We start from the raw sequence: 18,652 nt of genomic DNA, 5'->3' as shown, positions 1-18,652 counted from the left end.
GACACATGTCATTATATATACATATATTTGAACCCATAGAATATGCAACACTGAGAGGGAACCCTAAAGTAAATTATGGGTGATTATGATTATGATATGTAGTTTTATCTCTAGTTAAAAAAAAAGTGACATTTGGTGAATTATGTTGACAATGGAAGAGGCCATGCTTATTGGGGGCAGGGTTTATATGCGAAACCTCGGTACCTCCCCACCATTTTGCTGTCAACCTAAACTTGCTCTATAAAAATCAAGGCTTGAAAAATATTTGACCAAGTGTGCCTTCTTGAAAGTGATTTCTTTTTTTGTGATCATCTAGATTATTTCTTTCTCACTGGTAAGTCTATTTTATGTTTGGTACTGCTGAACTTGCAGATTGAATTACTTTCGCTTTGAAGCACAGTTCTATATGTCTTATAGAAAATGAGATACTAAAAATAGAGGGAGAAAGAGAAAAGAGCAAGACGTATGAGATTTTATGGGGCTTTAGGTAAAACTATATCTCATAATGAACCCCTCACAGAATGTTTAGAAGGCTAACTTATAAACTTTTGGTCTCTTTTAAATTATTCATGTCTTAACTAAAATGTGGTAATACTCACTGAGCACATTTCATCATCTGCTTGCAGATTCTAATTTTCCCTCAATCTTGCAACAAATACACTCAATCATTCTGCCAAAACACAGCCTCCTGTAAAGATTCATTTAATAAGAAGAAAAGTTAAAGGAGAAAATTGAATTTATTCTAGCTTTGGTTTGGTTTGCAGTAGAGCCCTCAATCTGATTTTCCTTTAATAATGGTTGGCTATGCCAGTTCACTACAAAAATTGATAATAACCAAATGAGTGTTTGACATAATAACTACAACCCAATGGATTTCTTGAGTAAATATTTCCAGTCCTCAGTCAATGGTTATTGCAATATAAATTCAGATTTTCCATCCTGCTTTGTTTGGCCTAGAGCACATATCTTGTCAGCTGTATCTAATTTTAGAATTTTAGAATCCTTCTGAAATCTAGTCTTATTATTTATTATTTATTATTATCTTTCTTGAGTTTATTATTGTCCTTCCAGCTTCAATTACTCTTCTTTTAAATTGTTTCGCACCAATAGGCAAGTCTCCTAATTGCTAGGGAATGACGTGAGATTGTGACTTAATTCAGGACTCAGTAAATTATGCTGTTGTAATTTAATAATAATGAGAGGAAATGCAAGGTATAAAAGTCAGTTCTCTCAAGGATATGGGAATCTAGTTGCGAAGGCAGGATATATGCATGTGAGAAAATCTAACACACTAGGTTATTATATGCCTAGTGTAAGGTTTTGAATATGTGCTGTAGGAATTCAGAAGTGGGAAAAATCACTGTAGGCTGAAGAAATTAGGAAGGGTTTTGTGACAGGTGGCAACCCACTTTTAGGTTGATAAAACATGCTGAACCTGTGTCAAGACAGACCTTCTTTTGTCTACTTAAATATTAGTGATCCATTGGATTCATCTTAATCCCTATTTTCTTCTCATGCTGTGTACCGTAAGGAGACAACCTCATTCTCACCATGACTTCAGCTACTAACAGAGTGAGTGAATGTACTGCATGCCCACATGCATACTGCTCACCCATGCCCTGGCTCACCTCGCTGATTTGTCCTTGTACTCATCATTGCTCAACATTGACTTGGCTTCACAGTCCTTCCAAACACATGTCTTCTTCAGTCTAACTGTGGACTGATCAGATTTGGCACCAAATCTGTTCTTGGATCCACATTTAATTATTCTTGGATTCGGATTAAACCCATGTTTCTATGTCCAACACTGACTTCTTCCATCCTCTGTATCTGAATGTTTGAAGGCCATCTCTATCTGAATAACTTTAGAGTACTTCAATTTCAACATGTCCAGACAAGAAATACTCATTTTTCCCCCCAGATCTGCTTCGCTCTGTCCTCCTTACATCTAACATCTAATTAGTCATCATATCCTGTACTTTATTCACTCTTGAATTGTTTTTCACTGAAAGGTAAGATAAAGATAAATATTTGGGGAGCATGCTTTTTTTTTTTTTTTTTTTTGTCTTTTTTTGCCTTTTCTAGGGCTACTCCCGTGGCATATGGAGGTTCCCAGGCTAGGGGTCTAATTGGAGCTGTAGCTGCCGGCCTATGCTGGAGCCACAGCAATGCAGGATCCTTAACCCACTGAGCAAGGTCAGGGATCGAACCCGCAACCTTATGGTTCCTCGTTGGACTCTCCAACCACTGAGCCACGACGGGAACTCTTGGGGAGCATGTTTTGCATCCTTATTCAGAAAAGGTACCATTGAAAAAAACTCTTCTAAGCATTGAGGGAGGTGCCATCGTGGCTCAGTGGTTAACAAATCCAGCTAGCATCCATGAGGACACAGGATGGCTGTGCTTTCCCCCAAATGGGTCATATGTTTGTTGAGAGATGCACATTTATCTACAAATGTGCAATAAATTTCAAAGTGGAGAATTTATTTCAGCCATATTTTTCTAACTTTAATACATACTAAATCAACAACAAAAAAACTCAAAAGTCTAAATAAGTTAGAGCTGAATCACAAGGAGAACACAACCTATCGAATGTGGCCAAAGCAACATGCAGGAGAAAATCCTGAGCCTTGAAAACACTTATACGAGAATATTATTAAAATTGAACATAAATGATCCGAACCTAGAGTTGCCAGTTCAGAAGGGCTCTCAGAATCATGAGGTGTTGTTCCCTTGCTTTCTAGCAATGCTGGTGGCAGATAAAAAGTTGAGTGTTGCTCTGATTCTTCTTCCTTATTGGTACACTCTTTGTCTCTGGGAAGTGTTTTAGGATAATCTGTCTACTGTTTGGGTTCTGAAATTTCTTTACAGTGAGTCTAGTGTTTCCTTCTGTTTTTTGCTTGTTTGTTTTTTTTAATTTGGAGTTTTTCACTTGAAGATCTGATAAGAGCATTTTACAGTATTATTATTTTTATTATTTCTTCCTCTTTCTTCTGCATCCGAGAATTCCTACTAAACGGATGATTTTTCTCCCAGGTCTCTTCTTCATGTTCCTTAAGTTTCCTTCACTTTTTTCACCAGTTTATGCACTGCATGGCAGGAGAGTCACTTGCCTCCATCTTCCAGCTGATTATCTGACTGTTCTGCTGGGTGCATTTTGCTATTTGGACTATCATATGTTGACCTTATTTTTTGTTGATTTTTGCTTTTTAGGGCCACACACGTGGCATATGGGGGTTCCCAGGCTCGGGGCTCAAGTGGAGCTAGCTGCTGTCCTATGCCACAGCCACAGCAACATCAGATCCGAACTGCATCTGCGACCTACACCACAGCTCATGGCAACACCAGATCCTTAACCCACTGAGCGAGGCCAGGGATTGAACCTGTGACCTCATGGTTCCTAGTCAGATTTGTTTCTGCTGTGCCATGATGGGAACTTCAGATTTTATTTTTAACTTCAGAGATCTCCTTTGCTGCTTTTCATTGCAATCTATTCCTTTCTTTCTTTCTTTTTTCTTTTTTTGAACACAATATCCCTTCCAACCAATATGAGGCAATGAATAATGTTTATGTTGCAGTTTTATTTAATTTCCTCTGTTTGTGTTATTTTGAAATTTTATGTGCTGTGGTTCCATCATTGGCTCAGGGGTTCGTTCTTCTATTTTGTTGAGTTTAGAACTCCACAAATAGATGCCTTTTCTTTGATGCCTCTTCTGTGGCTTTCTTCAAACATTTAAACATTCGGGTTGTTCTCAGCTGTAGATGTGAGTCTTACCTGAGATGAAAACCACTGTTCATGTAACACTGAAACAGATTCTGGTGACAGCAGCCTGGCTTGTGTGGGACAGAATACCAAGGGTCCCGTCCCTCCAGGCACCACTGGCTACCCATAGTACTGGTTCTCCAACCTCAGCTTCTTCAAGATTTCCTACGCCTCAAGCCTCACTTTAGAAAGCCACCCTCATGGCTTGAATCTGCAGACTAATGAAGAATCTGTAGCTCTAAGAATTGAGACCAGTCCCTTCATGATGATGGTGACGTGGGTGGATACTGATGTAAATGTTTTGTCACCTGTAATGAATCACCTCACCAACTGTCTTCATTCTACTCTTTTCCCTAGTTAACACTGTTTCTGCCTTTTGGGTTATTTGGGGGCACAGTTGGGAAAACACACTGTGACCTATTTCTTCTGTATAAGGCTGTGACTTCCTTAGTGCTCTTAGGTTTTACTTGATATCAGGGTATGTAATAGTTCAGAAACCAGTTGATGGCATGTCTTTCAAATTTACAGCTCAGCTAAGATTTATCTTTTTATATGTATATATACTTTTCAGTCATTTTAACAGGATTTTTTAGGTTGAATTTTTTTTTTTTTTTGAGTGAATTTTGTATTCACTTAGCTGTCTTGTATTGAAAAGCCAACACTGTTTAGGCCTTCAGTATGTAACCGGGATTTTTCTTTTTCTTTCTTGCTTTCTCTTCTTTCTTTCTTTCTTTCTTTCTCTCTCTCTCTTTCTTCTCCTTTCTTTCTTTCTTTCTTTCTCTCTTTTTTCTTTCTCTTCTTTCTTTCTTTCTCTCTCTTTCTTCTTCTTTCTTTCTTTCTTTCTTTCTTTCTCTCTCTCTCTCTCTCTCTCTCCTTCTTTCTTCCTTCCTTCCTTGTCTATTTAGGGCCACACCCACAGCACATGGAGGTTCCAAAGCTAGGGGTAAAATGGAGCTACAGCTGCCAGCCTACACCACAGCCACAGCAATACCAGATCCTTAATGCACTGAGCAAGGCCAGGGATCAAACCTGCACCCTCATGGATGCTAGTCAGATTCATTTCCACTGAGCCACGGTGGGAGCTCCTGTACCTGGGATTTTTTTCCATTTTCCCTTTGTTGAAGACTTTAGGACACTATTTCAAAAGTAGTCTCAGCTATGTCCCAACGACTCTTCCCTGCTCATAGTCAATTATAATTCCTTGCTGAGACATATTTTGGGTGTCTTCCTCAGGGTGAGAATTTCAAGATGCTCTTATCTCACTTTTTAGGGAATATAATCACAGGGTCTCAAACTTTGAACATGTGTCTCAAAATCTACTTCACATTTATCTCAGGAAGTGTCAAGAGCTTTATAAAATAAGGACTCCTGGTTGTTTATCTTTTTATCACAGAGTTTCCAAGGAGGTTATCAGATTGGGTCCCTTTGAACTGAGTTCTGTTTGTAGAACACATCTCTCTTTACCTAGACTTTCACATTGATATTTCATTTGACCCTCTTAACAAATTTTCGCTGTGGATAAATAATATTATCCTTTCTTAGCTCCTGAAGAAGTTAATTCAGACCAGTTATTTGCCAAATTATACACGTGAAAAAATAGGAGACCCAGTCCTCAAGCCCTGAAATTCCTTCTCTTGAGTATATCTCAAGAGGTTTCTTTAGTGATTGAGGTAAGATCACCATCCTTAGACAAAAGCTGATTTTTAGAAATGTATCCTTGAGGCTAGACAGGAATTAGCTAGACTCCGGAGGTGGATTTGATATTTACTGAGAAAAATGTGCCTAATTATGATAGCAAGTTACTGATGCATATGGACATGATTAGTTTTTTATATTATTTTTATTGCAATTGATTTATAATGTTCTGTCAATTTCTGCTGGACAGCAAAGTGACCCAGTCACACACGCATATACATCCTCTCTCTCATATCATCCTCCATCATTCTCTATCACAAGTGATTTTTATATTATTTTTTCAAGTCACAATTACTCTTTTAAAAATCTCCCCTGAGAAAAACCATTCCATCATTATAGGAATTATTGCTTTAAGATGCTTTATTGCCTGTGTTAACTCCATATTTCTGTCCCTTTATCAGGTGTATTAATTATCTACTATTTTTTTAAAAAAAGACCTACCTTGCCCTAAGCTCATTGGCTTAAAACAACCACCATTTATTTTTTGCTCCTGAGTCTACCAGTTAGTTGCATAGTTGTGCCGATTTGTCCAGGCTCAGCGGAACTCAGCTGGGCTTCAGCTTGAGTGTTGATTGGGCGCTGGTTACTCTAGTCACATGTCTGGTAGTTGGCAGGCTGTTAGCTGAAGCAGTGTCTTTCATCATCTAACCGGTCAACCCAGACTTGTTCATGTGATCACATCAGAGTTCCAAGAGAGCAAGGGAAAGCTCACTAGGACTCTTGAGCCCTATAATTAGAACTGGCATTATGTCACTTCAACTATACTTTATTGGTCATAATAAATCATAAAGAGAAAAGTGAATCCTGGCATACTGTTGGTAGGTATGTAAATTGGCATAACCACTATGGAAAGCAGTTTGGAGGTTCCTCAAAAAACTGAAAATAGAACTACCCAGCAATTCTACTTCTGGGTATATATCCAGAGAAGATGAAAACATGAACTCAAAATATATGTATACCCCAGTGTTCATAGCAGCATTATTTACAATAGCCAAGTTGTGGAAGCAACCTGAGTATCCATCAATAGATGAATGGATAAAGAAATGTGGTACATGTATGCAATGGAATATTACTCAGCTAAAAAAAATAACAGAATTTTGTTATTTGCAACATGGATAGACCTAGAGGGTATTATACTTAGTAAAATAAGTGAAACAAAGAAAGACAATTACTGTATGTTACCACTTGTGTGAAACCTAAAAAAGTAAAAGTAGATAAATATAACAAAACTGAAACAGAGTCACAGAGAACAAACTTGTGATTACCAGTGGGGAGAGGGAAGGGAAAAAGGGAAAGATAGGATTAGGGAATTAAGAGGTACAAATTATTATGTTTAAAATAAAATACAAAGATATATTGTACAGCATAGGGGATAGTATTTTATGATAACTTTAAATGGAGTATGATCTATAAAAACTTTGAATCACTATATTGTATATCTGAAACCACTTTTTAAAAATGTCATAAAGCCAGTCCAGATACAAAAGGTAGGGGAACTACAGGGTCATATTGAAAGGGACATGGATACAGAGGGTAATAATTGGCCTAATTTTGCAAACAATCTACCATGCCTGCTTGTACCCATGCCTCAGCCACTGTGAGTGGTTAGCTGCTACAGTTGTTCCTTTCTGGAGAATTGCCCACAGCTGATGGGGGCTGCCTTGTCCTCTTGATAAATGCCCCATCTTTCACGTGAGGGCGAGGAGGTGCAACCTGCAGCAAATTACTGATGCATATGGACTAGCAAAAGACCAGTCTTCTTTTCCCAGTGGGCAGCAACTTTGTGGTGTGGTTTAAGTTCCAGAGCCTTCCTGTAGTTGCAAGCAAGACTAGACTTAATCTGAGACCACATCCATGCTCTGCTTTGACCCCTCCCATCTCTTACTTTCCTCACCCCCTTTACAGGTTTTTCCTGAAAAGCATTCTCTCAACCATTCATAGGCATCCACTTCCCTCCCTCAGACCCTACGTCCAGGGATCCCTACCAAGATGGATGTTTTATGATGACATGACATTAAATCACAGCAGATGCTTGTTATTAGTGCATATTTATAAACATTGTTGGATTGTTTTTTGGCTCAGTTGCAGTCTCTGAGATTTCAAAAGGCTATTTTACACTCTAACAAAAATAACAATGGCTTAACGTTCACTGAGCACTTACCATGAGCTAGGCTCTGTGCTCAGTATATGACATATAAGATCTCATTCTGTCCTCAATAGAATCCTTTGAAAGTGCTATTTTTATCACTGTTTATAGTTTCAGTATTTTCTAACTAATTTCATTATCTGGGATTTTTTTTTCCACTATTCTTTAGCAACAAAAGACTTCTGTATCTACCTAATAACCATCTTTGACTCATGGTATGAGGAAACACCTGATGAATGTCACAGACAGGGCAACCTGACCTTCCTTCAATCAGGCAAGTCTGGCCTCTCTGGATTCATCCTTGAACCGTGTTGCTGGGCAAACCTGGTGGGGATGGGAACATTCCTGTTCACGCAAAATCGTTTCAATGAAGTCAGTTGGTCATTGGGAGTACTTTTGGTGTTGGGTGTTGCAAAGTGTATTTCTAAATAATACATTTGTGGGTCCAGACATGTCTCTTTTAGTTATGAAAAGGTTGTATTCTTCAGGTTTTCATTAAGTAGTTAGTTCTTTCACTTATATGATGAACATTTATTAAGTTTTCACCACCACCTGTTGGGTACTTCTCTCTCTCTTTGTCTGTCTTTCCCTCTCTCTATCTCTCTCTCTCTCCCTCTCTCTCTCTATATATATATATAGTAAGTGTTGTAGATGTCACAGGAAAATGAAAAATGAGTCAGTAGAAACTGTTCAAGTGAGTGAATCCCTAATTTCAGCAGCTGCAGCAGGAAATAGGAAATCTAAAGGGAGGGTCAAGGAACAGGCATCAGGTCTTTGTTAGTTGCGTGGCAATGCTTTGTCTTTTTCAGTTTAGGGGGAAGTGGCCTCTGACTCCAAGGGAAAAATCCAGAAAGGAAGACCAGATAAGACTGTTGGCTGTGGTGCTAAGCCAGACACCAAGGTTTGGAGAAGTAACGAGAATGATCCCCAAGGTTACACAGTTAGGAAGCAATCCATCCATGTTTGAACCTGAGGCCTGGGCTGTTTACCGAAATAGCCAGAAAAGAAAGAGTGGGCAATCCGATGAAGTGCAGAGGCTGCTTCCTGGAGAGGCGCTCATACAGGACAGACTTCTCTTCTTCGACATAAAAGCAAAGAGAATTCCAACAAGCAGCATTGCAACCAAGTGGCAGCAAGCAGCTGTCATGATCCCACTCACCTGAGCTCAACCACTGCACACTTTCTTTTTTAGGGGTTTTCTCTGGAATTATAAAATTACATACATTTAGTTATCCAGAAGCAGAAGAGACATTTGAAGAAAAAGAGGAACTTTAGAGATAGGCAGAGTAATATATATGTTTCTGAGTCAAGCCAGTTGTAAACCTCTGCTAAAACTGCCAAGAGGCTTAAACTTGGGAGCTTTGTAAAGAAAGTTTCTCTGGGGAGGGAGTTCCCATCATGGCACAGTGGTTAACAAATCTGACTAGGAACCATGAGGTTGTGGGTTCGATCCCTGCCCTTGCTCAGTGGGTTGACGATCCGGCGTTGCCGTGAGCTGTGGTGTGGGTCGCAGACACGGCTCGGATCCCGTGTTGCTGTGGCTCTGGCGTAGGCCAGTGGCTACAGCCACGATTCGACCCCTAGCCTGGGAACCTCCATATGCCGTGGGAGCGGCCCAAGAAATGACAAAAAAAAAAAAAAAAAAAAAGTTTTTCTGGAAAGTGAATAATTAAGATCTAATTCTTGCAGTGGAAGAAACAGAGCCTGATTTTTAGCAGGAGATTGGGTCCCTTATTCTGTAAGAGATTGAAAGCTGCCACGGGACACTCTGTGAGCTCCCCTCGCCCCAGGGGACTTGATGGCCATCCAGCCCTCAAGTGACCCACCTCTTTGCACACCACACAGGAGGGATCCTGAGAAATAACTCCAGTTCCCAACAACCATTTGTCTCATCTAAGGGACACATAGTCATCCCAGAGCCCCATGAACGCCCAGCCTAGTCTCAACTTGTAGTGGGTTTTTTATGACTCTGTGTGGAGAAGACAAAGCCAACAAGGGGTCTTCCCTGCTCTAAGCAGGGAGGTGGGGAGTGCAGGTCACCTTACATGCAGGAGGGACATTAAGGAGAGAAGTGAGATGGCTAAGGCAGAAGGATTGGAGGAAATCAAAAAGAACAATAGGGGCCTGGTGAGCTTGGCCTTGGCAGGGGGCCCAGGGGCAGCTTCAGGAGAGGGCCAGAGCCCCAGGAGGAGCGTTTCCTGCTTTAGGTTAAAAAAATAAGCCCAGCTATCCTCTAAGAAGTGGTCTGTTTATCCTGGGCCGAGTTAGGTCATTGATTTGAAAATCGTAAGTAGTAATAAAAACAATAGTCATTTTCTTAACACCTGGATGCATGGGCCCCTCCCTGCAGCTCCCTCTGCACACCTGGATCGTATTTATTTTATCTTGTGTGTGGGTCGTCTCCCAGAAAATCTCAGTCGAGGGGAAAGCTTGAATAGCCCGTGGCTTCTCAAACATTTCTCTTTTGTGTCTCCCATCTATTTTTTGTTCTCTTGGCTCACACATACCTTTGATGGAAAATAAAGAGTAATCACCACCCAGGCCAGGAAGCAGCATTTTTTTTTTTTCATAGCCCTAACTATTCCGGAATTAGCAAAACCTCCTGGCACAGGATCCGAAAGTGGTCTTGTGTTTTCCCTGCACTTTAGAACTCATTCCTTGCATTAATGATACCATGCAAGTTCCCAAAGCACTCCATGCTATCAGTCTGGCTGGTTCTCCTTGAAGAAGCTGGTAAGTCTGGCTTCCCATTTGCAGTCTTTCATCCCAGGAAACCTTGGACTTGGGGAGAATTGGCCTAAGATGTCCAGGTTTGTTGCTATGAACCATTTTCTGTGTAAAAATTTCCTGATGCTTATACAACCTGTAATAAGACCACGGTCCTTTGAACTCTGAGCAGGTGTATGGTTTTACGGCTCACTATTTTAAGATAGAATTTGTTTTAATCTTCCAGTTAAGCCTCTTTATACAAACAGAGCTGCCAAGAGAACAAATGCAATTCACTTGCAAGTTGTTTGTCTAGTTAACAGTAAGTACGCAAATCAGTTTCCTGTTCACACAAAGGATTTTCTTGTTTTTGAAATCTTTGACCAAGGGGACATTGGCTTGGATATTTATAGGGAATTCACAATGTTAATTATCTATAGTGCTCTGTGCACCAGGATGTGAGAGGACTTAACAAGCAGCTGGTAAGTACCAAACAAGTATACTGCCAGCGCAGAGCTTCTGAAAAGGACCTTTGTGTGTGTGCTGCTGAGACATCACAAAGGGTTTGCATGGAAGCAGAGGTTCAGTGCAGTGAAAGATATCAGGAAGTTGAGGGACAGCAGAGAGGAAAGGAAAAGGGAAGCTCTACTGTCAAGATAAAATGAAGACAAGGGTTTGCAAATGCTCCATTCCCCGCAGGTTTTGTGTTCAAGGTCTTCCTGGACTCTTTTCTTTTTTTTTTTCTGCTGTGTGTCTCTTCCTTTTTCTTTAGGAAATAGGAAAACATTCACATTAATAAGTTCTTCCAAAGAGATTCTCAAGTCTTAAGGTCCATGGTAGGTTTGGATTATCTTTGAAAACAAATTGTTTGCAGAATTTGCAGTGGAGGAGTTCCCATCCTAGCTCAGTAGTTAACGAACTTGACCAGCATCCATGAGGACGCGGGTTTGATCTCTGGCCTTGCTCAGTGGGTTAAGGATCCGGTGTTGCCATGGGCTGTGGTGTAGGTTGTAGATGTGGCTCGGATCTGGCGTTGCTGTGGCTGTGGCGTCAGGCCAGCATCTGCAGCTTGGATTCGACCCCTAGCCTGGGAACCTCTGTATGCCATGGGTATGACCCTAAAAAGACAAAGAATTTACAGTAGATGCCGGGCAGTTGAGGCCCTGCCTGCTATGGTAGGTGGTACTTTGGGTGCATTGCTGATGTACCCCTCACACAATAGAGAGATACTTGACTGCAGTGATGGAACCCTTCACCCCAATGTATCAGTTGATGTGCTGTGTCCTTTTTGACAGGCTGTTTAAATCTCTTCTCTTCACTCAGTTACCCAAAGATTTTTTGCTTCAGCCTGAATAAGTTAGACATAAGTTGCACATTGCTTTGGGGAAGGGAAGACATTAAGAGAACTGAACAACGAAAGTCGAGCATTCTTGGTTCTTCGGTTCAAAACTGCTGGTTTAGACGGAAGATGGAGAAATTCACAAGCACCATTGAAGAGGCAGTTACTCTTGGAGTCAGGTTTGGGAGGGTGTGGACATGAGGAAACCCCTTTGGATCAGGGCTCAGAAGTTCTCAGGGACATGACTCTTTGCTCCCAGGCCATTCTGATATGACAGCTGAGAAGTATTAGTGAAAGCTGGTGGCACAATAAAAATATAGCCAGGCAGGAGGGGCCAGAGACAGCTTCCTCAGTTTTATGTGCACTCGAAGTTGTGGCCAAGGCACTCAGAGGTTCCCCCAAGTTACCAGTGGAGGCTGAGGGGAGCCCCTACGTTGGGCTCCATAGTTCTGTGACATAAATGAGGGGCTCGAGGCCACATGTTAGCTGATGGACACCAGGATGCTCTCTGGGAGCCAGGTCAAAGTTTGCAGCCCCTCCAGACACCATGGAAATAAGATCAAAGGAGTCACAGCTGGAGCAGGAAGCAGCATGGGCCTGACACATAAATAGGCACCTGCTAGCCCCCTGCCACAGGTGTCCTCTGCCTACATCCCCTCAGAGCTTATTAGCATCAACCCCAGGAGAAGGATAATGAAGAAACAGCCCTGAAGAGATGGAGTTTTTTTCCTATTAATGTTTTTATTTGAGATCATTTATAGATTTACAGGCCGTTGTTAAGAAATGCTGCAGAGATCCTGTATAGCCTTTACTCAGTTTCCCCAAAGGCAACAGTTTGCCACACTACTGTAAAATATCACAGCCAGGGTAGTGATGCTGATTCAGTCAAGGTAGGGAACATTTCTGGCCTGAGCATCTTCATGTTGCCCTATTACAAGCCCAGGCATGTTCCTCCCCAACCCTTAACATCTGGCAACCACTCATGTGTTCTCCATTTCTGGCTTTTCTTTTGTAATGATTTTTATTTTTTCCATCATAGCTGGTTTACAGTGTTCTGTCCATTTTCTACTGTACAGCAAGGTGACCCAGTCACATATACATGTATACATTCTTTTTTCTCACATTATCATGCTCCATCATCAGTGACGAGACATAGTTCCCAGGGCTACACAGCAGACCATCTCTCTCTATGTTTTTTGAGAAAGTCTTTATTTCTCTTTCATCTTTGAAGAATTATGTCACTGATATAAAAATTCTAGGTGGATGGCCTTTTTCTTTGAACACTTTAAATATTTAACTTTCTTCTTCCATGGTTTCTGACAAGTCCAATAAAATTCTTATCTTTATTCTTGGATAGATAAGTGTTCCCACCCCACCCCCAGCTTCATTAAAATTTTTATCTGTATCTGCTCCTCAAAGTTTGAATATAATATGTGTAAGTGTGTGTGTGTGTGTGTGTGTGTGTGTGTGTGTTGCCTTTAATCTGCTTGGCATCTTCTGAGATTCCTGTAACTAAGATTTGGTATCTCTCATGCTTGTATTATTTTGAGGAGAGTTGATGTCTTTATTATGCTGAGTCTTCTCAACTTAATGACTAATCTGTGAACACAATATACCTCTCCATTAATTTAATCTTTAATTTCTTTTATTAGCATTTTTTTTTTTTTGGCTTGTTTTAGGGCTGAACCCACAGCATATCGAGGTTCCCAAGCTAGGAGCTGAATCAGAGCTATAGCTGCTGGCCTACGCCATAGCCAGAGCAATGTGGGATCCAAGGCATGTCTGCGACCTACACCACAGCTCACAGCAATGCCGGATCCTTAACCCTCTGAGTGAGGCCAGGGATTGAACCTGCAACCTCATAGTTCCTAGTCGGATTCGTTTCCGCTTCGCCACGATGGGAACTCCCTTTTATTAGCATTTTACAATTTTCTGTACACAAGTCCTGTACATGTTTGTTAGATGTACATTAGAAAAAATTTGGTTAATCATTATTTAAGATATTTCTGTGAAAGTATTTTTTAAATGAGGTAAACATTTAAGTCAGCAGACTTTGAGTTACAGAGATTACCTTCTAATATGGAAAGGCCTCATCCAAGCAGTTAACGGCCTTAATAGAAAAAGACTGTCTTCCCTTGAAGAGAGGAGAATTCTGTAACACACAGTCTTCGGACTCAAACTACAGTGTTGACTCTTCTCGGGATCTCCAGTCTTACCCTGCAGAATTTGGACTTGTCAGTCCCTACATTCATGTGAGCCAGTTCTTTCAAATCTCTCTCTCCATGTCTGCACACACATCTTTCTATCCATCCATCCATCCGCCCACCCACCCACACCCTAGTGGTTCTGTTTCTCTGGAGAACGCCATCTAATAAACTTCTCTTCTGCATTCTGGAAGAGACTGCATAAAATTTCTGTTAATACTTCTTTTAATCGTTTACTAGAATTCACAGCTGAAACCACTGGGCCCGGATATTTCTTTTTTTGCGTTTTAAAATTATTAATTCAGTTTCCTTAATTTTTATAGCACTAATCAAATTATTTTGCATTAACTGAGTTGTAGTGGTTTAAGCTTTTAAAGGAATTGGTTCATTTAATTCATATTATTGAATTTCGGTGTGCAGAGTCATTAGCAATATTTTCTTATTATTTGATGTAGCCACTGTTTTGTTCCTGATATAACATGCTGTGTCTGTCTTTTTTCTTTGTCAGTCCTGGGGAAACTGTCCATTATATTGATCTATTCAAAATACCATCTCTTTGTTTTATTGATTTTCTTTTTTGTGTTCTTGTTTTCAGCTTCAGTGATTTCTGCTTTTGCCTTCATGATTTTATTTCTTCTGCTTGCTTTGGATTTACTTTGGGTTTTTTTTTTTTTTTTTCCTAGATTCTTCATATGAAAGTTTAATTTTTTATTTTAGACTTTTCCTCTTTTCAAATATATGTGTCTGATGTTATAAATTTCTCTCTCAGCATTGCTTTAGCGATACCCCACAAATTTTGTTATGTTTATTTTCATTTTCATTTAACATATTTTAAAATTTCTATTAGGACTTCTTTATCCCATGAATTAATTAGAAGTGCATTGCTTAGTTTCAAATTTGGAGATTTTTCTGATATCATTTTGTTGTTGATTTCTAGCTTAATTTCCTAGTGATCAGGGAACACTCTGTATGATTTAAGTTCTTTTAAAGTTGTCGAGATTTGTTTTAAGTTTCAGGCTATGGTCTATCTTAGTATATATTTTATTGGCACTTGAATATTCATTCTTACCTTGTTGGATGGAATGTTCTGTAAGTGTTGGTTAGATGCTATTGGTTAGTGGTGGTGTTGAGATCCTGTGCAACTTTGCTGATTTTCTTTCTAGTGGTTCCGTCACTTGTGGAAAGAGAAGTTTCGAAATCTTGAACAAAAATTGTGGATTTGTCTATTTTCCTTTCAAGTCTATGTTTTGCTTCACATGGTGTGCAGCCCTGTTGCATATGCCAGTATACATAGCATTACCTTTTTTTTTTGTGGATTGACTATTTTATCACAATATAATATTCCTCTCCAACTCGTATAATTTACTTTTCTCTGAAGTCTGCTTTATCTGATATTAATATAGCCACAACTGCTTTCCTTTGCTCAGTTTTTGCATAATATATCTTTTGAAATTTTTGTTTTCAATCTGCCTTTATTATTATATTTGAAATTATTTTCTCAGAGACAGCATATAGTTCAGCCATGTTCTAAATCCACTCTACCATTCCCTGTGTTTTAATGGTACATTTAGTCCATTTATATTTATATGGAACTGTTGCCATATTATGGTTTAACACTGTTATTTTTAAATTTTCTGTTCTTTCTTTTTTGTTTATTTACTTGTTTCTCTGTTTTCTTTTTTCTGCTTTCCTTTAGGTTATTTGGATTTAAAAAGTCTACTTTGATTTATCTGCATCTCTTTGTATAGCTTTTTTAGTGTTACTCTAGATATATATTATGTTATATATACATTACTTACCAAAGTCTGTTGTTGGAGATGGGAAAGCACTGCACATTCTCAAATGGATTTTAAATGACAGTTCTCTTAATCATGTGTGCATTGCTTTCAAGGTGAAAGGTATGAAAGTGCCATTTCATTACCCAACCCACTATGATTCTTAAAATTCTTTCAAAAAAATGTAACAGAATCAAATATTTCATAAAGTGCTGTCAAACTGGGAAGAAAATTAAGTTGCTTATTTTACACAGTTGCCATAATACTCTATTTAGTCCAAGTCTACTTAGATCATCAGAAAGAACGAAGAAGCATCTATGAGCATCTAATATATATAAGGCATATACTCTACCATGTTATCTCACTTTAGGGCAAATTCTAATCAATTTCACTCTGGAGAAAATTCCACCAAACTTATTTATCACAAACATCACTGTCACTAGTGCTGGCTGGCAAAACACAGAACATTTAACTTTCTCTTTTCCTTTATTTGGGGAAATTAAAGGGGTAGTTCCCTTTAACTGAGAAGTTCAAATGGGCAGTTCCCTGTTAGTGTTTAACCATTATAGTTAATTGTACCTCCTCAAGATACAGCTGGAATACCCATAATTTAATTAATTAGGAAGCTAGCTCTAGTAGTACCAAAAATAAATCAATAACTTGTTTCTCTAAATTCCACTTAGTGACTAAACTTTTTAAAAATTTCATCTAAGGATTTATTCGTCCTATGGAGAGTTCATTAAATCAATAGAACGTTTAGTGCTCTTATGGATTCACCACAGTTTTCTTTTTTCTTTTTCTTTTTTTTTTTTTTTTGTCTTTTTGCCATTTCTCAGGCCACTCCCTCGGCATATGGAGGTTCCCAGGCTAGGGGTCTAATCGGAGCCGTAGCCACCAGCCTATGCCAGAGCCACAGCAACGCGGGATCCGAGCCGCGTCTGCGACCTACACCACAGCTCACGGCAACGCCGAATCCACTGAGCAAGGGCAGGGACCGAACCCGCAACCTCATGGTTCCTAGTTGGATTCGTTAACCACTGCGCCACGATGGGAACTCCTCACCACAGTTTTCTTGAGGGAAAAAATATCGCAAATATTCCAAGCCAGTAAAGGTTAACACTGGTACTAAAAGAACAGATTTTCTTGGGATTTATCACCCAGGAGAGATGACCCATGTCTTTGGTCTGTAATGCAAGTATATTTTATTTTCCAATTTTAATTACTTAAGAAATATCAGTGTAGACAACAACTCTCTTTTAAAATCTAATTCTGTTTTCTCAATATGCATTGAATTCTTCAGTCCTTACTTGAAAAAGTGTGGAAGGGAATATATTTCCTCAAATTACACTTTTCAGTTCAATATATGATTAGGTCTCAGGGATCCATCAGTATGGTCTGATGTTTGGAACAACTCCCACCATTACCAATAGCTCTTCCACAGCTTGAGCTCCTGATTCACAAACACCCTGACATCTTAGGAGATTAAATGCTGTGACTCAAAATTGTGAAGCAACCACCAAGATGGAAAAAAAATTTTTTTTTTCTTTCTTTAGCGTCTCAATTTGTTAAAGTTCTTAGCAAGATGCAATCTCAAGAACAGCCTTTTGGAATGAGTCTAAGTTTCTGTGGTAAAACAGTAAGATGGAGTAACTCCCAGAGGATAATTAGATTAATTTAAATTCCCGGCATCTTTGATAGCCTGAAGGTGAAATGGAGACAAAGGAAGACCCAACCCTTCTCCATTCTCTAGACTTTGCTCCAGGCATCTGAATCTGCTGTCTGCTGCAGACTGTACATGACCTGACTCTCTGAAAGTCATTTACCCCTACAAAGTAGCCTTCATCTGCACAAGAAAGTCCATGGAAGGTTAAACAAAAAAATCCCTCTAACCAATTTCAAATGTATTTATGAAAGGAATGGTGATGTAGAAAACATCTCCCTCTCCTAATTTCTTTTTACTAGCTATTTCTTGAACTCACTATTTAATAAACCGAAAAGTTAAGAGTAAACATCTCTAAGGCAATGATAAACTCTCTATTATTCCATATATAAATGTGGGCTAAATTTAGATCCTTGACATGATTGATACAGCATATAATAAGTACAAGCTCATAGTAAATACTCAGTAAATATTTGTTGAGTAAATGATGGAGCATGTATCTAGCTATTAATCTATTTTAAAAGAGCAACTTTTACCAAAAATGGCTGTGTGGTGAGGAGATTGGTACTTTGATTTATAGTGGTACCTCTCTGTATGTCTTTGGAATGATAGAAGATGCTACGGCCAGAGAAAGAATCTTTGTTTCTGTGCAAGAACTTTCTTAAAAGTTATGGGAAACTGGATTTCCAGACTTAAGATTTTAATTCATCTTTGGAGAAGCCTTCTTCCCTTATATTAGAAAAATCATAGAAATGACATTTCATTGCAGGAATGTGAAGCAAAGGCCTCCTTGTTGTTCTTGATGATGAAGTTGCCATATATGAGTGTAGAAATACAGGCTGCTACCTAACATTCTGTAAAGCAGTATGTCTTGAGAACATTTCCTTCTAAGCATAGATATTTACAGGAAAGTCATAATCCCACAAAGGGTGTTTTTAAAGCTTCAACAACCCAGGTTTGGGGACTTAAGTGTTGGAGTCCATGGAGACCACACCCTGTGGGTGCGGTAGAGTTTTCTACAAAAGAGGAATATTGTCATCATTAATCACCCTGGGAATCATAAATGAGCAGCTTTGGACTAGGGTAGGGAAAGACCTCCTTTCTCTGGGGGAAGAAATAGCGTGTCCACAGTGAAATGCCCAGGGTAGTGGCTGAGCTGGTGTCTGCCACATGGGAATCTCCTGAGAACAAAGCAAGAACTTGAAATCTTAAGTTTAGATCTGTGAGTTCCTTGAACCAGCTGTGTGATTTTTTGCACCATATCTTCATTCCTCCTAAGCATGCAATATGGTTTTGTTAAATACCACAGTGTGGTCTGGCTGTGCTTCAGGAAGTTAAGGGAAGTGCTTCTGTCTAAGGGTGAG

General features: G+C 39.4%; 1 protein-coding gene across 1 annotated transcript in view; it reads left to right on the top strand.

The window, feature by feature from the left end:
* The window catches only part of LOC106509551 (uncharacterized), a 190,819-nt gene that overhangs the window by 44,358 nt on the left and 127,809 nt on the right, over nt 1–18,652 (top strand). Inside the window, exon 3 of the mRNA XM_085011731.1 lies at nt 7,774–7,878. Within this exon, the coding sequence (XP_084867857.1) occupies nt 7,774–7,878 (105 nt within the window). The remainder of the gene's footprint in view (nt 1–7,773; nt 7,879–18,652) is intronic.

This window comes from Sus scrofa, chromosome 2 (assembly GCF_054392235.1).
Source record: "Sus scrofa isolate SSC_HxYL_T2T_F1_AM1 chromosome 2, Sscrofa_HxYL_maternal_Yorkshire_Landrace_v2.0, whole genome shotgun sequence".
NCBI classification, from domain to species: domain Eukaryota; kingdom Metazoa; phylum Chordata; class Mammalia; order Artiodactyla; family Suidae; genus Sus; species Sus scrofa.
This window is presented reverse-complemented; position numbering and strand designations above follow the sequence as displayed.